Genomic DNA, 19,822 nt, shown 5'->3' with positions numbered 1-19,822 from the left:
TCTGTATGGGGTCTTCCTTAACATTTTCATTTGAAGGCACATTCTAACAGTCATTTTTCAGTTACTTTTTAGTCCTCCATGTTCCTTCACATGAGAAAGACTGTACTTTCAGCATGTTTTATGTTGTTTTGTCAGTAAACCACCGAGCTTACAACATGCGATACCACTTTATATCCACTTAGGTAAATCCCATTTTGCACTCCATCTCCCGTGGTGAGACTAGACCAGCCAAGGATATTCTTTTCATAGAGGCTGATTCTATTTTTTTACAGTACAGGGGAAGGTAGACTGGAAGGGCATAGCTATGCAATTCCCCAGCTCCTCCACTCATACGCATTACCAGCTGAAAGTTGCAGCAAGGGAGCAGAGTTCCACTGTGTTCTCTCCCTCCCCCCAGTCAGTGTGACTCTCCGTCTTTCCCAGTGCCATGTTCTGAAGGAAAGCAGGCTAAAGATGGGTGAGGGTCTCCGGGTGAGGAGGCCATCTACCCCACATTGACTGCAATTGACCAGTTGAGAGTTTAATCTGGCCAGTTTGCAACTGTAGCCAAGAACGAGGCCTTGTATGTACCACCCACATGTATTTACATCTGTGGAAGATACCCCAAATACTAGCTGCAGAAATAGTAACTTCATCACAGGGAGATTTGTCACCAACTGCAGCTAATACCTCTGTGTTAGACTGGGACGATGAACATAATAGAAAATCATGTTGTAATTAGATCTGGTTTTGAACAAAAGACAAATTATTTATTTCTTTCTTCAAATGAAGCATAACACTAAGGTATAAAGGGAGTATAAATAACATCTGATTGTGCTCCTAAGCTCCATGCTATTACTTTCTTGCAATGACATCCTTCAACAAATTAACTACATCATTACTGTTAAGTATTAATTGCACAAAACAGATACACAAAATATATAATGAGCTAGAAAGAGGACAACATTCTTCCATTATGACAAACAACTGTAACAAGAAATGGAAAAAAAACCAATAGATCTAGGCTTACACAGATGGCAACACTGAGAGTTTTAAGTCCTCTCCTTGAACACATTACATGTGATAAATAATATGCAAAATATTTAAAGAATTTTATTGTTGCTTACAGAAGATACTTAGCAAGCAAAGAGACAGTAGCAATCACTGCCTCATGTCTCATATCCCCATCATTCAATGCAAATGTTTACATTTCATGCAATAATCCTGAGCTTATTTTCAGTAACATTGAAATGTCATCTATATTAATTACCAAATACATACAGAGCCCAGCTATGGGGTCTATTGTATTATTAAGGCATTAAAAAAGAATAACAGTTTATTAACTCTGAATGCCACAAATACAGCACAGCAGTTAGAAGGCTCAAAAAAGCTCAGAAAGTACCAGTGATTTCTGTGCCAAGGTCCTCCCAGAACGTGACTGTCAATCATCAGCTCCTGGAAAGGTACAGAATCAAATCCCGGCCTTGCTGACATCAGGGAGTTTTGCCATTGCCTTGACTGCTGGACCAAGCTTCAGAGCTATCAGGAGTGACTTAGACTCCTCTTCATATCCCCAAAAAATTGACAAAACATCCTCTCACTCAAGTCAAGTATGAATTTAAAAAACAATACCTACATATTGTTTTCTGAATTAGTATTTTAAGTCTATGGAAAGGTTCCATTCATTATATATACATTATGGCAAGTAATAAGAAGCTTTTTAAGAAAAAGCTTATTTGTTAGTCTGATTTATTAGTATGTTAAAAGAAGGGGGAAGTGTCACAAAAAGAACTTCTGCCAAGTCTATGCTCTATTTATAAATTATTTTTAATTTTAAAATGAAAGACTTTGGTAAGCCAGACCAAGGATATGTGATGCAATTCTAGCATCCCTGGTTCAATGGCTCTTCTCAAAGACAAAGACCACTGTAGCCCTGTCCAGTCATCAAGTGAAGAACTTGCAATCCGCATAAATTCTAAGGGGCTAGTAGTATCTGGATTGTGCAGTTCTTCACACAGTCTCTATTTTACATTTCAGAACTTCTTGCAAAATGCCCTGTAGTGTACCAGGGTATTCCAGTTCAGTTGACCAAGCCATTGAAACCAAGGCCAAATTGGTGGTAAGACTTACTTCATAGTTAAAATTGCATTATGTCCCACACTGGGGACTAAAATAGCAGATGATCTCTTCTAACTCTGCTGCTACTATTGCCTGCCCCTTATGTAGATGTTTGCCTAGTTGAACTCAGTTTACAGATCCAGTAGCCTTATCCTTCATCTACAGGTGGTCCACGGTCTGCCGTGGAAAGAACCATGGTATGCAAGAGGGACAATGCAGCCTTTGTGCAAGCTTCTTTCCATGCCTGCACCTCTTACACACACAAGTCACCCCTTGACAAAGATGGTGTTGTCCAATTCTGCCACTGCAAGGCTCTGAAAACTTTGCAGATGCACAAATCCAACTTAACTAATTTCATCTAAAACACCAAGTTATAATATTGAAAAAATGGTTCGCCACAATAAACCATTCAGGAAACTCATTACTGTCTCATTTGAGATAGAAGGAGAAAAAAGGTTGTTGTAGTTACTGGGTTAGAATTTGCATGGTTTTTGGTTAACTTCTACTAATAAATAAGTTAAAGAAGGCTAAGGCTATAAATTGGTACTGTTTCATTTATAAATATTCACTTTATTTCTATTCTCTTCTAAAAAAGGTCTTAAGGAAAAAGGCGGCCAGAAGGATTACACATGTTGTAAATTGTAATTTGGTTGTTAGGCTGTAAAAACCAAACACATAAGTGAAGTTGAGCACAGTGTAAGAAAAAGCCAGTTTTTAGTTAACAACTTATTTACAAGTTCATAAAATCAACTGAACTGGAGTAGATGTTCTGTGTTTGTCACCAATGTTTTATTGTAACTGGTAACTTGCACGCTTTATAGTAGAACAAAAAGAAAATAAAGTTCACTATATACAGCCTTTGTACAGGCTACTTGACTATACACAAGGCATAGTGATCATAACACAACCTAGTCTTCATAATAATTTGTGCACAAAAAGACACCAATCAGACATTATGTGAACATTACAGTGAAATGACATCACAAGTCCAGTGAAAATTCAGCATAATACAAAACATACTGATCTACTGCAAATGACATCCTTTAAAACAATAAGCCTTTATTCAGTAGTAACTTAACCAGAGTCTGATGCAGAGATTTGTTGTGTAGTTATAAGTCTTTTAAGCGAAGCAACCTCTGCAGATAAGCTTGCTATGCCCTGCTTTAAATACAGGTTCTCTGACTCAGAGACATTGTAGAGATGGTCTTTTATTTCAGCAACTCCAGTTTTGCAACCACTCTGAATTTTTACGTTGAGTTCCTTCTGATGCCAGAGTTCTGGTTTAAGTGACCAGTCTTGGATGTTAGTCACTTGAACCGAGAAAGGAGTGTGAGAAGAATGCACTAAGTTTTGTGCACCATGCTTTTCAAGCTCAAAATGTCTTTTTGAGGACATGTCAATGGGCGATGACAATTTCTGTGTTGCATCATAGTCATTATCCATTGCTTCCACTTTAACTTGCATGGCTTTGGCTTTAATTCGAAGCTTGTGAGGCAAAGCTGAAGAATTCACTTCTGGAACTTTAACTGTTGCATGAACATTTTTATGTTCAACTGGGGAATGGATTGGACCCTTAGGAACCTGCTGTTCATCTTCTCCATCAGATGACTTTCCAACCACACCATCATCAGTTTCTGATGTTCTGGGTGAATTACTGGAGGACCTATTAACTTGCAAGAGAGGAGGAGAATGTGAGTACACATTAAAAGTAGCTCCCATGTAGTTTGGATATATGGATGCTTTATATGAACCTCTGTCATCTCTTGGCTCTCTCTCTAATTCCATGGGCTCCTGTTTTATAATCTGGAACTTATTTTCAGGACTTCTGCAATTGTTTTGTATACGACTTGGTTGAGTGTGCTCTACGGATGATATTTCAGACACATCAGACATTGAACTTTGAGGAGAATGTTTAATGACAGAAATACAACTGCTACCAACTATAGATGGTTCATGTTCATCTACAAATGAGTTAATATTTGATTTGGAACTCTGATAGTCTTGGAAATACACAGTTGTTGAGCTACTGAGTTTCTGTATCTCTTGGGCATAGGCTGCAGAACTAATTAAACCAAACTTTAGCTTCAACGAAAGCAGCTCTGCCTTCAAAGTGGCATTCTCCTCTCCCAGTGCAATTAGTTTGTTCTCTAAGACAAGGTCATTCAGTCGTCGCTTTTCACGAGATCTTTTGGCAGCTTCATTATTTTTCCGCCTTTTCTCCCAATACATGGCATCTTTCTTTTCATCTGGAATGAATTCTCGCTTTCTCCGGCAAGCTGAAGATTTGCTTTTTCCACTACTTGCTTCAGTAAGTAGTATATCTTCATTTGTAGACAACTCTTCGGGCACTTCTGCTAAAGTAGACTTAAGTACCATGATTTTGTCCACATTGCTACTTGTGTCAACAGGTCCGTGTTCCTTTTTAAGGGTCTGCATTTTTCTCAGCTGCATCAGAAACACTTTGTAGTAGATCTACAATGAGCAACAGAGCAACCTATTTCCCCAATACTTCTCACTCCACAATTTGTTAAATACAGTAATTTTAAATCCACACACATTCTTCCTTTTCTTTCATATTCTCAGACAGAAGTGTCTAGAACCAATTTTCTTGGCAGAGGCAATGGAAATCTTCTTAAAAACCTGGAATAAATAGAGAATTTGATTACTATTTAGGAACTGCTGGTTCAGGACATGCAAAAGTAGCTTTTGATAAAAAGCTTAGACTAGCATTTGGTTCACTAAACCTGCTGTAATATGAAGACAGCTCAACACTGAAACAACTGATATTCTAAGCTTTATGATACCTGTGTAGCAGATTTGCTTCCAAAACAAATACAATATGATCCAAGGAAAAATCAATAAAAAAATATTTGAGGTTTGATCCTAATATTGTCACAGAACTTTCCATGATATCACTGATCAACCTAAACCTCCAACATTCAACACTGCAGGACACCAGGCATGTTGATGAGCAGCACAGGAAAGTGTCTTGTTCTTCCACATTGAAGGACCTCTTCCAAAAACAGCTGTGGTGTGTGAGTTAAAAATGCTATATATTTGGGTCCTTCATAGATTAAAAATAACACAAGCTGATTTGGAGAAGCTGGAGTGCTTTGTATTGTCTTAAAATAACACCACTATCCATTAAATCTATTAAAGATTTAATTATTGGTTTTGCATCCTATAAGAATATATATACACATATATATATATACACACAAATGTTTATATACATACACACTTGGAATTTTAAAATGCCTTTGTGATCAATCATATCAATTCAAACTAGCAAATGCACACACATAATTTGGGTGAATACCTATTAAAAATTATTGGCAAGAAATGAAATGTATTACATATTTCTTTCTTTTCTCTTACAAAGAAAATTTTAAAATCAATATTGAAAAATACATTAGAGAAATAACATTTAATTAATAAATTACATTTGAAAAATAGTCTTATTGCATCAAAGTAAAGTTTAATACTATTGAGGCATGTGCACCTTTGAAAAACAGTGTTTGCATTAAAGTAGAAGTTTAGCTCTAAAAGCTTTTCCATTAACAAAGGAAAACTAGCTTAACATTTAGCTTCAGACATTTTAATCATTAAATTTGAATTTAGCATTTAAATTAGCCTTTGTTTTATTTAGTCCCTCTTAATGAAAAAATACTTAATTCTCACAAGATCATTTGGTCTTGATCTGAGATATAGCTTCTCAATATCTCACTTTCCACAGTCAGTCATGTCCCTGGTAAAATAAATGTAGTATGCCAAGTGCTTTTATAGAACTGACTATCAAGTCAGAAATTATTCTTGTCTGTATATAAAAAAAAAAAATAAAAATCAGCCACTTCAGATTAATGTCACTATTTATTGGGAATGTTTTTACAGTACTAATGAAACTCATTTTAACGTTATCAGTTGGGAAAATTATAAAATAATTAATGAATTATATTCTGCCAGTTTCTCTTGTCTTTTCCAGAAGGCAAAGAGGAGTGAGTGATGTAATAACAATTAAGCGAGGTCATAAAGACTCAGGTTTCAAGCTGGGTTCTGTTCCATCAAACCATGCCAACTCTTCTGTCATGAAAAATTAACACATTTAATAGAACAGCTAAGTGGAATTTCCTAAAATCCGTGGTTAATTACTGACATATAACTATCTGTCTTCGATAATACAGCCTTAATGGAAAATAGAAGCCAGCCACACCAAAGACAGCATCTAACATTTCAACGCAAAAGCAGCACCACAAAGTGCCATGTTTTAAAGGAGAAATGTATCTCTAATATACAAGCAATTACATACTTAGATCCTGATCCAAAATTCAAACTGGAGTCAAAGTTAAGTTAAATAGAAGCTGGATCAGGTTTAAAAACAAAAATAAGCCCCACAACAAAGCAGTATCTGTTTTTTCAAACATTCAGTATAATTTGATTTGCTGAAGAAGCTGTATAGTCATTCTGTCCATTTCACCGCTACATGTAATCAATGGTTTAATATGCATACCATTTTAAATCTAGTGCAACCCAATGCATTAAAAAAAACTCCATCATTGTTGAACACACAGACTTTAAAAATTTTTAAAAAGGACAAGACAAGGCCACCTGAATTTTTGCGGCATTTGTAGAATATCCAGTCTCTGTAACATGACTTTACATTAAAAGAAGAAAAATACTGGGATTTCATTTCATTATCCTGTAGCAACTGGGAACACAGAGCTATTGATCTCTAATTGTCTTGATATACTTCAATCACTGTGTTCATTTGTTATCGTTAACAACTTCTGCGTTTGTGAGGAAATGCATACACAGCAGGAAGCAGTGTAGCATGTACTGAATATCTATGAAATCACTTGTCTCTTAGTATGCATCTTGCCAACTCTCACTGAAGTCAAAAGGATTCAAAACAACTTTTGTAAAATTTCAGGGCCTTACTGAATTTAACAGTACTTGAGAGCTACATTCAAACCCAAATAAAAATACTTATTCTCTTAGAAAAGGGATACTAACATGCATACATCATTATTTTCTATATATTTACCTGCCATACACCCAGGAATATCTACACTTACTTGAAACAGTATCAACAGCAAGCAATTACTTATAAACACAGAACTTGTGCATATTTTAGAAGAATGAAGCTATACCTACACAGATTTAACACAACTTTTTTTCCCTCTTATATTCTAATCTTCCATTTCCACGATATAGAAGCCATATGTTTAGTCTTGAACAAGACTGTTTGGGGAGAAGAACAACAACATTGTGTCCATCTGTATGGTCTCCAGCCCAAAGTGATCCCACTTTGGTATTTGTCCAACACTGTGATCTAGGAAAAATACTAATAATTATAATAGTAATACTAATAACATTAATAATAGTAATAAGCAGCAAAAAGTTGTTGGAGTTTTTTTTCCCTAAATGAATGTAGACTAATGGCATAGTTCATCAGTATGACTGCCTATGCATCAGTAAAAACTCAACTGCATGTCCAAGCATAATCTCCTGCAGCCTAACACTAGCACTGACCTGCAATTAACAACCCAAAAACCTGCAGAGTTCATATCCCTTGTTCCATGGGACTTCTGCAGTTTGGGCCATTCCAGTGTACAATCACTGATAACTCCTGTTTTGGCCAGTCTCCCTCCTGTACACATGGTTCCTGGCACAAACAGACAGAACGTAAGTAGCATGCAAGTCTACAGCAAATATTGTGAATCAAAACGACCATGGTTTTGCATGCAGTATTCAACTGCTCTCTGCCAGAGTCCATCAGCAACGCTGTCAAGACAGATGTGTAATCCATTGACATAGTCTTACTGGTTTGCTATTTATGTAGTTAGTTCTAATGTCATTACTTTAGCAAACTAACAAAACAGCAATAAATCTTTAGCTCTTTCCACATCTTCCTTGAGCACTTTTATCATGGTAACTGGAATTGCTGCTTTACAAACATGAGTCAAAGCCCTTGTTTATTAATACTTCTCCATGTGGATCAGCCCAGTGCTGAGTCTGTAAACAAATTAAATTCCATCTGATGATAATGGCAAAATGCCTTCAATGAAACCAGACATTTCACTTCACTTGCATTTTATAATTCCACTGGAAAACATCAGTATTTACACATAAATTAATGAACTGTAATGATTCCTCTGACTATATTTCAAATTCCAATATTTTCCCTTATGATTAATTTTTCAATTGCTTTATCACTCCCTCATAAAGTGTTATAAAACCAACATTTAATACTGCCTTACATTAGTCACCGTTAATTTTTTTTTTTGGTTGGTTGATGTTAATGGCATTGAGTGCCAATTCAACAATGTAATAACACTCGACCCTATTAACTTAATTACAGACCTAGTCTTGCTCCTGCAGTAATTTTGCCATTGGCTTCAACAGAAGCAGGATACAAGCCCAGATCCAAGTATTAATGAGACTGTTGTATAGAACTCATGCTATTGAAACAAGAAATTATGTATGCAGAAATCATGAAAAGTTAATTTATCCATGGACTTCAAAAAATACTTAAGTGGTCTGTCAAAATAGCACATTAAGGATCTGATCCTGGGGATTTGTGTATTCATACAGTAGTAATTGAAATGTTTCAAAAGGTTGAAGGACAGGACCACAATCTTTCCTCTCTCCTCTGTGTAATTTAATTACATAAGTCATACCTGAATTCGTGTGGGCCTCCCCATGTACGTATGCTTCCCCATAGAGTAACTGCATATTATTTGTATTTAGCAAAATAATTCATGCTAACTCCAAGCATAATTTTTCAAACATATCCTAGAACGAGATAACTGTTTAGTTCTATTGCTCTAATTTTTTGATAGTAATTCTATGAAACTAAATGAAAACCCATTTCTAGCAGTTGGATGCTCAAACACAATTCTCTTTTGTTTCACCATGCATCCAAAACATTTCTCTCTTAGTCCTTCAAAAATGGAAGAAAATAACAGCTAAGTACAACTTCTTGTTTTCAAAATAACCATGCCTCTATCACCACCACCACTATACAGCAAACTGCAGGAAAACAATAAAAGCTCAGATTGATATGTGTCCGTGCATATTTTTAGTTTTTGTTGTCCGTGTTTTGCATAGGTATCATTAATTATATTACTGCTACCATTCTGTCACAGGCTATATATTTTGAAAATCTGTCTACATACAAAAAGCGCTGGTGTAGAACCTGCTCATAGATACCAAAATGACCAGTTCACATTCCAAACTTTAAAAAACTGAAGAATATAGTTTGCACTTTATCTTCAAAGTATTTTAAAAACAGTTGCTATCTGTCTCAAGACTTTTATGAGGTACAGAAAAAAATATTAAGCTTAGGTGGTGAATACACAGCCTACCTAAATGCTGCTGAAATACTTTGGAGCCACTCTACCTCTACGGCTTTTCACAGACAAAAATTATGCCATGGAATTCTGCAACTCTCGGGTCTATCATAATTCAGAAATCCTTTCCAACAGAGGATGTGGCCCCATTCCAACCTTCACTGAAATCCTTCAACATACTTTTCTTGCCTTTTATCTAGCACAGTTAGTAAAACTATGTTCCTGTTGCAGAAAAGCTTTAATGCTGGCTCTGCTGGAAGAGTGATATTATCCCTAGGATAGATTTGCAGGGAAGAGGGTCTAGGCAATGTAGAGCAAATGAAGCTCAAACTTTCAGAAAAAAAAAATAGGTGACTGCATTTTATGCTATGATGGACAGGTTATCCACAACCACAAAGGGAAAAGGCATTTACAATACAAATGTTACCGCCACTTACTGACATTATATAGTTGCACTCATAGAGAACACGAATCCATTACAACAGCACAGAGCAACGGAGAACTATTGATCCTGTACACAGTTCCCTTTTCTTACAACTTCATGGGCATCTTAACTGCTTACGGTTTCAGGATCAACGTGTAATTGGGTCAGTGGAACACTGATGATGATAGCTTTGTACAAGATGACCCATTTTTGCTAAAATGTCGGTCATCTTATTGAAAGAAAAAATGGGAGATGTCTATACAATATAGCCCATTGGGAACATAAAAAAATCATTCATTATGACACTTTTCAATCAAATATAAAAAACCAAATAAGATCGTCATGAAACTTGGAACATTACTGCAGCTTCGTATTACCCACCTCTAAGCTGTACCCAGAAAGTTGATGTCACATATAATTTTTACAAAAGGCTTTCCTTGTTAGGAAAATTACTTAACTTACTGTTTATCTTAATAACTACAAATTAACTCATTAAGTACAGCCTGCTTCCCAAAGGTAAATTACACAAATTTATTATGCAAATAAAATTATTTGGAGAGCACGAAACACTATGTTAAAGGTAGCTGCTGCTCAAAAGGGTCAGTCAAGGTTGAGAGGTGCAAATTTGACCTATATTTTCTTCCATTTACTTAGGAAGACACTATGATTCTATCAGATCTTTCAGTCTAGCAGACTTTTTCAAAACAACCTATTTACTGCTCTGATTCAAGGGAGGGGAAACAAAATCTAGGAATGTTACTCAAAGCGCCAGGAAAAACTTTAAAACTGAGAAGTAAAGGAAATGTATATATAACTTACATAAATATTTCATTACATATATGTAATATATATAGTCTGTGTATATAAATCATGCCATTTTAAATATTGCACCACTTGTCAGTATTTTTAATAAAACCCCAATAGAAACGATGGTTACTGAAGTTACAGTACTATGATAGTATGCTTCTCTTTATTTCAATAGCTACTTGACAGCAGAAAAAACTTGACTGCAAGAAAGCTATAACTTAATAGTAACAATGTTCTGGAAATATGATCTCAGCTTTCCCCTAGTTAAGAAACATAAAAAAAAACCAGAATCAAATGTTAATTATTCTGACAACAAATGGCTATTACTGAACTGTGTTCTTAAACTGCCAAGCATGGACTAGACCTTCAGTTGACCTAAATTTATATAGCACTATTTAAAGGCAGCAGAATTATGTCAATTAATCCCAGCTGATGCTCTAAACATGCATCTTGTTATATAACAACTGAAGTACAAATACGTAAAACAAGCACAGGCCTGTAAAATGTTGGTATCTACCACTCACTGCAAGCAGAACTGAGAGATATCTTTACTGCTCCCAATTCTGTGAGAAGGTGCAGGCAGGAAGGCCACTGCCCATGCTGAGCAACATTTTCTTTATTGGGTTGCGTTCCACTCGTAAGAGGAGGTCTTGCAGCAGTGGCACCTATACTGCTAATGCTGTGCAGCCACCTCTGTGGCAAAAACTGGTTGATTATTCAAATGCTTCAAGACGGACTGAAAATTACACCAAGATGGAGCAACACAAGAAAGGGGAAAAATATCTGTCTTAAATAAGGCATTCTTTCTGATAGATAGATCTGTGTAGTATCTGTCACCAGACTCAGTCTCACAGTATGCTAATTTGGACATGGATCAATTCAACACTTGAATTAGGAAAAAAACCAGGATATCTAAGGCAGTCTTAACAACAATTCATTTCAGATCTACCTTTTAATATAAATTCTAAAGAATGTTGCTCATATGACATTTTGAATCAAGCCAAGGTATGCCCTTGGTTATACAGTCTTATTTTTGACAGGCATGCTTAACATCAGTATTAGACAGTTACATATGCTTTGTTTTTTTAAAAAAATCAGATTTTTAAAAATTATTTTCAAACACTGTAGAATACCGTAACATGGAAATCAACTGTCATTTTCTTTTAGAACGGACTGCAGGAATTGGCCATCTATTTGCATTTTTTTTCTATTACATATCCTAAGCACATTTATATCTCATAACTGACTGTAATGATCATGGCAAGGTCACCTAGAAGAGTCAATTAAGCTGATGAGTCAGATACATTGCTTAACAGTGTGTAATAAGACTCAAACAGAGGATTTTATTGTTCATATTATTGCATCATAGTGATGTTATAACAGCAGCAAAATTGCTGTCTGGAAAAAACTATTGCATAAGGACAGTTTGCATAACTATTTGTTAAAGTAAGTCAATTTAAAATGAGCTAAAGGTTTATTATATTTATGAGTTTTATTTCAAGATAAAGGGTTGAAAAAAGCAGCATGGTACTGATATCTTTCACAGACTCTATTTAGACTTTATTGCAAAAGAATGTCTGTATGTTCTACAAATTTCAGCCAAATCATGGCAAATACTGTTCTTTCTTAGGATGAGATAAGCTGTGAGGAGGTCATCTAAGTTCATATTGCTCATGGGAAGACTGTAAGCTTTTGACACCTTTCAGATCAGTTCCTTTTAAAAAAAAAGAAAATTAAAACCAACACAGCAGAAACTTGAGGCTTTGAAGTCAAATCCAGGAAGCTGGATATTTTAAAAGCTAGTTAAGAGTCCTTTGGAGAATAAGATGAGTTAAAAATATAAAGTAAATAAAAATGGAAAGTAGTAGCAGATCATTCTAAAGAGTGTTAGTACTTCAACAAAGACATCTGTAACATAAGAAGTTTTAAAACAGTAACTGTTAGGGCCAATGATATTAAGGATCTTTGTAATCCTTGAACTTGCTGGTTTAAATCAGGTTTTTGGTCCAAAACTCGAATCCTTACTCATTCAAGTTTCCCCATCAAAGTCAACATTTTGACTGAATAAGGACTGTACGAGTGATGCACATAGCAATATTTTAAACGAGGCTCTGGACTGAATTACTGAGGAGGGCAAAGATGACTCAAGGTAGGTTACATACACAGGAGCGAACACAATGAAACTGAGTGCAATCATTCAAGTTACAAGGAGAAGAAAAAAAAATAGGGATGTTTTTAACACAACAGTAACTCCAAGACAGCTTCACGATCAAAGCCGTACCTGACCTCAACAATCAAGTAGCAGAACAGTTTATGCATGTTACCAAGAATATCACGTTTTCAAAATATTTTGCTGCTACTACCTATGGCAGGTATGCCAAAGATAAAGATAGTGGCTGCAGTACTCAATCTGGATTTTTGAGGTCTTGGTCACAGGCACAGTGATGTTGGTTTTGTCTACTTAGAGGACCATCTTAGTCACACACAAAAATCACGTCATCTTGAAAGTCAAGTTATCACCAGCAACTTTCAAGATACGGTTCCATCGACGACATAGCACAAGCTGACCCCAGAGTACGGGACGTCCAGCCACGGTTTTTGCCACTGCAACGCCGAAGTGACTTGGCAAAACAACAGAATTGGGCAATGGCCGGGTTTTTTTGTTGTTGTTATTGCTCGTTACGTAAAGAGAAAGCCGAAAATACTCGGGTCGCAAGAGTCGGGGGTGTGCTAGGCTCTCTCATGCCTACCTGCAAGCCGTAGCCCTCCCGCGGGGAGGGGAGGCAGGCGGCAGCACGAAGAGGGGAGTGGGGCGGGGGGGGGGGGGGGGCCTTTGTCTGGCGCTCCCTGCCTGCAGGCGACGGTGGGACAAGGCGGGGGGAGACCAGCGAGGGGGAGGGGACGCTCCGCGGGGCGCGCTGCGGGGCCGAGCTGCGGGGAGGCGGCGCCCGCCGCCTCCCCGCAGCTCGGCCCCGCACCGCGCCCGCCACAAAGGCCGCCGGGCCCGGCGTCCCCCTACGTGACCGGCGGCTCATGGCGCCCGGCCCGTTCCTCCCTCAGCACGTCCCCGCGCTATCAGCCCGCCGCGCCCCCCCCACCCGCCCGCCGCCGCCCCAGCCCAGAACAAAGGGCTGAGGGGGAGCGCCAGCGCCCCCAGTCCTCGCTCGCCCGCCGCCGCGCGGCCGCCGCGCCCCAACGGCCACCAACGGCCGCTGGGGGGACGGCGACCCCCGCGCGCAGTGCAAGCCTGAGGGGAAGATGGCGCGGGATCGGGCCCCGCGTACCGGCTCCGCTCCCCGCCGCCTCTGTCACACTGACCTACTTGCGGTGCTGGCGGCTGCCCCCGGGGCACGGCGCCGCTGCCCCCCGGGGTCCGGCGGCACCTGGCTCCCCGCGGCCGTCAGGGCACGGGCGGGACGGCTCTACCTCAGGCGCGGCCGAATGCCTCCTAAATGCCTGCCTCTCTTAAACGTTTTGGGTTTTTTTGGTGTTTTTGTTTTTTTTTTTTTTTTTTTTTCTCGAAGAAACGGCAAGCGAAAGCCCGTACCGGAGAGATGTCTCAGCGTCTGGGCGAAATGCCTTCCTAAAAATACAGTCTTATCAAAACGTCTCTGAAGGCGTGGAGTTAAAAATCCGAGCAAATGGCCTCGAACGTCTACACGCACAGCTCTGGAGAAAAGACCAGAAATAGCACATGAAGCCACAATTGCTAAAATGCGATGGGGCTAAATATAGACCAACACAAATCTCGTTTTAAGGCACCCGGCACGCAGCCGGCGAGTGCGCCTTGCCTCCCCACTTACCCAGTTGTCTACTTCCCTTATTAAACGCACTTCAGCAAAATCTGTTACAGCTACGGGTTTTGGGGGCTTTTTTCAGGGAGAGATTGTCCTAGTTTCTTTGTAGCGAGATTATAAAATCGCATAATTAGCTCCCTCTTTCCAGCCCGGCTGCCAGCAAATTCTGTGGTTACATAATGCAACATTTCCAGGAACTATTATGCGATCGGTCCCGCAGCGCCTGAAAAACAGCGACAAAAGTGACGAAAAAGGATGAGGCAAGCGCAGCCCCGCACGGCGCGGGGACAGAGGCCGGGCCGCTGCCATTAATCGCGCTTGCCCGCGGGCAACATCCCCCCGCGCAGCCCGGAAAGGCGGGGGGGGGGGGGGGGGAAGGGGGGTCTCGCCGGCAGGCTCCGGCGGCACGCAACTCCCGGTGAATTTGGAGCCGAGGCGCGGCTGGCGCTCGGGACGCGGCCCTCCGCCCCGCACGGCGGCCGCCGCGGCAGCTCGCTCCCCGCCGGCACATTATACAACGCGGCGGCTCCGGCGGCGCTGCCCCGGGGAGAAGCGGGGGATAGGGCGGCACGCAGGGAACAAGCACACGCACACACACACCCACACCCCCCCCAGCGAGGGAAAGCCTTCGGCGGGCATCTCCCGCGCTGCCGCCCGCGCCGCCGCCCCTCCGCCGAGCCGCCCGGCAGTGCGCAGAGCTGGCCCGCCCGGCGGACCCCTCCCCGCCCGGCGGCAGCCGGAGCCGGCTGGGCTCGCGTTATGTAACAGCCGCCCCCAGCCGAGGCGCGGCGGACGCCGCAGCCCGGGCGGACACCTTATAACTTTACACCCGCGCTCCGCTCCGCGCCTTCCTACCTGCAGCGCACCGCGGGCCGCCAAGGAACCCCCGCCCCGCGCCGGGCCGCGGGCGAGGCGAGGCGAGGCGAGGCGGGCGATGGTGCGATGCCGCGCCGTGCTGTGCCGTGCTGTGCCGTGCAGGCAGCAGCGGAGCGGCTGGGCGGGAGCGTGCGGCGGCGCGGAGGGATGTGTGTTAGTAGGTCAGGGCTGCGCGGCGCGGGGCTCATAGCCCGCATGCCAGCCGCGCCGCGCCGTGACGGGCGGCGACACCGCCCCAATCGGCGCCGGGCGCTGCCGGAGGACGGCCAATGGGAGCGGCCGGGGGCGGGGCGGGGCGGGGCGCGGGGCGGTGTGTGGTACAGTAGGTCTGTGTGCTGGCGATTGCATAACCGCCGGCGGGGCGGGGGGCGGCACGGGGGGGCGGGGGGGAGCGGCGCGGGGGGCGCCGGCACTTACGTAACCGCCGCGGCGCCGCGCGGCAGCGCGCAGGGGGGCGCTCGCCCCGCGCAAGCCTCCGCAGGGGCGCAGAGCCGCGGCATCGTGCCCCCTCCCCGGCAACGGTGGCGGCTGCGCGGGGGCTCGCAGCAGGGGCTGAGCGTCGCCGCCCGCGCTGCCGGGGGAAACGGAGCGCGGCGGTGCTCTGGCAGCCCTACCGCCGCCGTGGTGCGTGGCGTCACCGGACTGTATGTGTCTGTATGGCGTGTAAAAATCAAGCCCTCGGCCCCGGCGGGAGCGTTGTCGTCTCGGAGCAATAGCACAAGACCCGGGAGCCGTGCTCCTGAGGCACGTACCTGCCACCTAGCCACTCATACGGGTAATCCGCCGGTGGATCGCGCTTCGGCTTTGGCTCGCGGAAGACAGTAATAATGATCGTAAAAGGGAGAAGAAAAATAAAAGGACGGAAGGAGCCCGCTACGCCGCGGGGCACTTCGTACCGCGGGCTGCAAGGCTTGCTCTGCGCGTCACGGCCGCTGCTTGCCTTCACTGATCGTCAAGGGTGAAGGATTTTGACAGTATTTCTTCCGCCGACTTCATCTCTGCCCTCATCCCTGAAATGCTGCTCAAAAGCCGGGACACGGTTTGGAGAAACTCGCCCACGCTGGCTCTCGCCCTCTCGAGGCGATGCCCCCCGGCGCCGGGGGCGCTGCCTGCAGTGCCACCTCTCCGCACCTTCAAGCCCTGCTTCCCTCCGCAGAGCATTACATAGAGCGGAGATTCAATAAGAGAGCCTGGTGCTCGTTTGACCCTTGTTTAACCTCCGTTTTAGAAAATGGCACATGGCCAGCAAGAAGTCCAACTGCCATCTCAATGTGTTTGCGGGTACACGTTTGATTAAGTGTGCAATATGTACCTTCCTCATTTTTTTCCTCTCAGAAGATTTGTGACGCCCTCTCCTTTTCCTTCACATGTAAAATTTATGAGGACAACAGAAAATTTTATTAAACCCTAGTTCCAGAACATAAGTGATTCCTGATTACATTTGGTTAAACACTCTTACCAAAATAGCGCAGTCCACATTAACATAGCCCTGTTATATTACTACATCATCCCATATTTATATGTCAACAGAGATAGCCCTCTGGAGCAAAGCAAATCTAACAGCAAGTTCAGACACCAGAAGAGTTCACTGAATATTGTTTGATTTGTCTCAGACCTTGATCTTCTATCACACGTACTCATACAGCCCCTCCAGTAAATCTAAGTGCCTTTACTCACACTGATTTTCCCTGCTTCCTTCCCTGTTTCTAATATCTAGGATATGGAGCCTTGTTAATGGTAACAGACTGCGGAACCCACCATGACTAGAAAGGGGACTCAAAAGCAGCCCAAGTCCGAGTGATTGCTACCTCCATCCGGGGGCTGCACAGTCAATTTTTTTGCCATGCTTCCACTTGCCAGTGGATGCACATACATACAAAGACAGTCAGCACGCTACTGGAAATGCCAGGTGTGAGCTCAAGCAATGAGTTTGAAGACCTGCTTGCTCATAAATACCGGTGGTCTACTTAAGGTTTTAGGCACACTGGAGAACCTCTGTGAGGAAGACTTGTGCAGCACACGTTATGTCTCACTCTATGTTGTCATGGCATAAACCCGGCTGGCAACCACACACCATACAGCTGCTTTCTCATTTTCCCACACCCCAGGGAATGGAGGACAGAATTGAGGGGTAAGGGTAAGGAGACCTGTAAGCTGAGATAAAAACAATTCAATAACTGAAAAATTAAAATAATGATGATGATAATGATAATAATAATAATAGTAATAATAGAAAATACAAATGAGTAATGCACAATGTGATTGCTCACCACCCATTGACTGTTCCCAGCTAGTGATCCCAGAGAAGAGAGAGGCCTGAAACACAATCCTGAAAGTGAGTGAGCTTCCCAATAACCCTCATCTATATACTGAGCATGATGTTACATGATACAGAGCATTCCATTGATCAATTTGAGTCCATTGCTTTGGCTGTGCCCCTCCCAGCTCCTTGTGTGCCTGTGGACCAGCAGGACATGGGAAGTTGAAAAGTCCTTGATTTCCTAGCAACAACTAAAAACATCAGTCAACCTTCTTCTTATATCAAATCCCATACTGAATGCAAAACACAGCACTTTTCTAGCTACTAAGAAGGGGGGGAAAAAATTAGCTCTATCCTGGCTGAAACCAGGACATATACATATTGTACTAAAACAATGCACCAAGAGTCCCCAGGACTGGCAAAACCTAAAATAAATCGCAAAACTTCTGGGAATTTTTTAAGTGGAAAGGTACATGCCATTTTCATCATGGAAAATATTTGTGATGAATCCTGGGCATATACTTTTAACAACTTTAAATCTCATATCTAGAAAAAATAAATGCAGTAACTCAAAACTGCCTTCATAACTTAGACTCTTGAAATATAGAAAGAAGTCTCCAAGGCAATAATATCCTTCCGACGTGGGTGGACAGTCCTGGAAATAATATTCCAGATGGAGATTGGTCGCCTATTTGCTTACATGTTTGTCACTAATTATAATCAGACATAAGACCAGACCTGATCTTTCTCCCAGATTTCTAACAAAGATAATTTCTATATTTCACATTACTTCTACTCTGTGGAGGTCAGGAGAGTCAAAACCTACAGCAAAATCTGTGCTTACTCTCCAAACCTTACAGTGGGTGCACTGGCAAATCCAAGGGAGCTGAATGTGATGTGGCTAAAGGAACATATTCACCATTTTTCCTCCTCTCCCGAGGTACAGAAAAAGATAGCATGGATGAAAGCCATAGCTAGCATTCTGCACAAAGGGAGTCTAAGACTTTCGGGAAAACTCTAAAAAGAGAATCTTCCTGTGATTATCCACCTCTGCTGATTTTGCTATTGGAAGGATGAAGTAAGTCATGAAGATCTTTAGCTAAATTCTCAGCTGACTCTAGCATGGTAGGATTTATACTTGCTTTTGGACGGCACAATATTAACTTCAACTCTTTTAGATTCATCGGTATTTATTATTACGTGACTTAAACCCTCTTTACCTCTGATTTTGGCTTAATGGGTGGCTTAATGGCTTGCTGAGCGTATGCTGAGTCACAGTACTACATGAAGGATCTAGAAAAAGGGGTATCTGAGAAGTAATTAACAAAAATATAATGGGAAGTAATGTCTGTCATCTCTAACATTGATTGACTCCTTTGCATTCACTTGTGTCCATGCCTCTTGAGCTTTCTGTAATAAAACCTTTGAGTATGACTGAGCCTGAAATTCAGAATCAGTTGAAGTCAACAGTAAAAGTCCCAGTGCCTCCAAAGAAGAAAGGCTTTAATTCCTCACCCTTGTTATAGTCCACATAGAGTACAACATAATAATTGAAATAACACATAGTTTGGAGCAAAATAAGAATAAAACACTTTTTAAGATTATGATCTATTAAACATATTTTAATGATTTTTATATATGTTAAACCCCCCCACACACTGGAATTAACTGAAGATATGGTGATTTCTGCTATAATCCTTGATTTCCTTGCATTACTTTCTTCATATCTGTAGGAGGTTTACTACATAGCAATGCAATCACACAAAACTAAATTCACCAATCTTTTTATATATTTAATGTGATCAGTGCTCAAAAATGTTTAATACTAACCAAGTCCTCCAGGCCTTCCTGCTCAAGATGAGTAGTAGGGAAAGTTCCATAAAATAGATGATATTGTAATTTTATAAAGATCAAAGCCAGGAATAAAATACATTAAAGAAAAAGGCAAGTAATTTGACTACAGTTCAAAGTATTAATCAAAATATTTCCATGTGCCTGGGAACATTTGTGGAAACTGTACTGGAAAAATATTTATGCTGTAATGTACTCTTGCTAAAAGCAAACCCAAGAGAAATAGATGTTCACATTGTAACTTAGGCAGACATAAGTGAGGCAATGTTTACTGGAGCTGTTAAATGTGAAGAAACACCAAAAATTGCACAATAAGTGCACGGACTAAATAAAGAAAATTTACATGATACTTTTGCACTGC

The 19,822-nt window shown here is 41.5% G+C and overlaps 1 protein-coding gene across 8 annotated transcripts; it reads right to left on the bottom strand.

The window, feature by feature from the left end:
* Positions 1-722: 722 nt before the first annotated feature.
* On the bottom strand, positions 723-15,502 carry NFIL3 (nuclear factor, interleukin 3 regulated). 8 transcript variants are annotated; one of them, XM_074855845.1, is made up of 4 exons: positions 15,330-15,502; positions 14,481-14,697; positions 13,996-14,346; positions 723-4,737 (listed from the first exon to the last, which is right to left on the bottom strand). In XM_074855845.1, exon 4 carries the CDS (start codon positions 4,546-4,548, stop codon positions 3,172-3,174), a length of 1,377 nt encoding a protein of 458 aa, XP_074711946.1. In that variant the 5' UTR covers positions 4,549-4,737; positions 13,996-14,346; positions 14,481-14,697; positions 15,330-15,502; the 3' UTR covers positions 723-3,171. The 8 variants fall into 8 exon arrangements, 7 of the variants coding, with proteins under 7 accessions (XP_074711946.1, XP_074711947.1, XP_074711948.1 ...); XM_074855846.1 differs by having other exon boundaries at positions 14,225-14,346; XM_074855847.1 differs by lacking the exon at positions 14,481-14,697.
* Between the last annotated feature and the right edge of the window lie 4,320 nt (positions 15,503-19,822).

Source organism: Strix uralensis, chromosome Z (genome assembly GCF_047716275.1).
Source record: "Strix uralensis isolate ZFMK-TIS-50842 chromosome Z, bStrUra1, whole genome shotgun sequence".
Classification (NCBI taxonomy): Eukaryota; Metazoa; Chordata; class Aves; order Strigiformes; family Strigidae; genus Strix; species Strix uralensis.
Note: the sequence above shows the minus strand (reverse complement) of the source record. Positions and strands in the feature narration are given on the sequence as shown.

Coding starts and splice junctions, on each gene's coding strand:
- NFIL3 (XM_074855845.1), bottom strand. CDS start 4,548: ATGCAGCTGAGAAAAATGCAGACCCTTAAAAAGGAACACGGACCTGTT.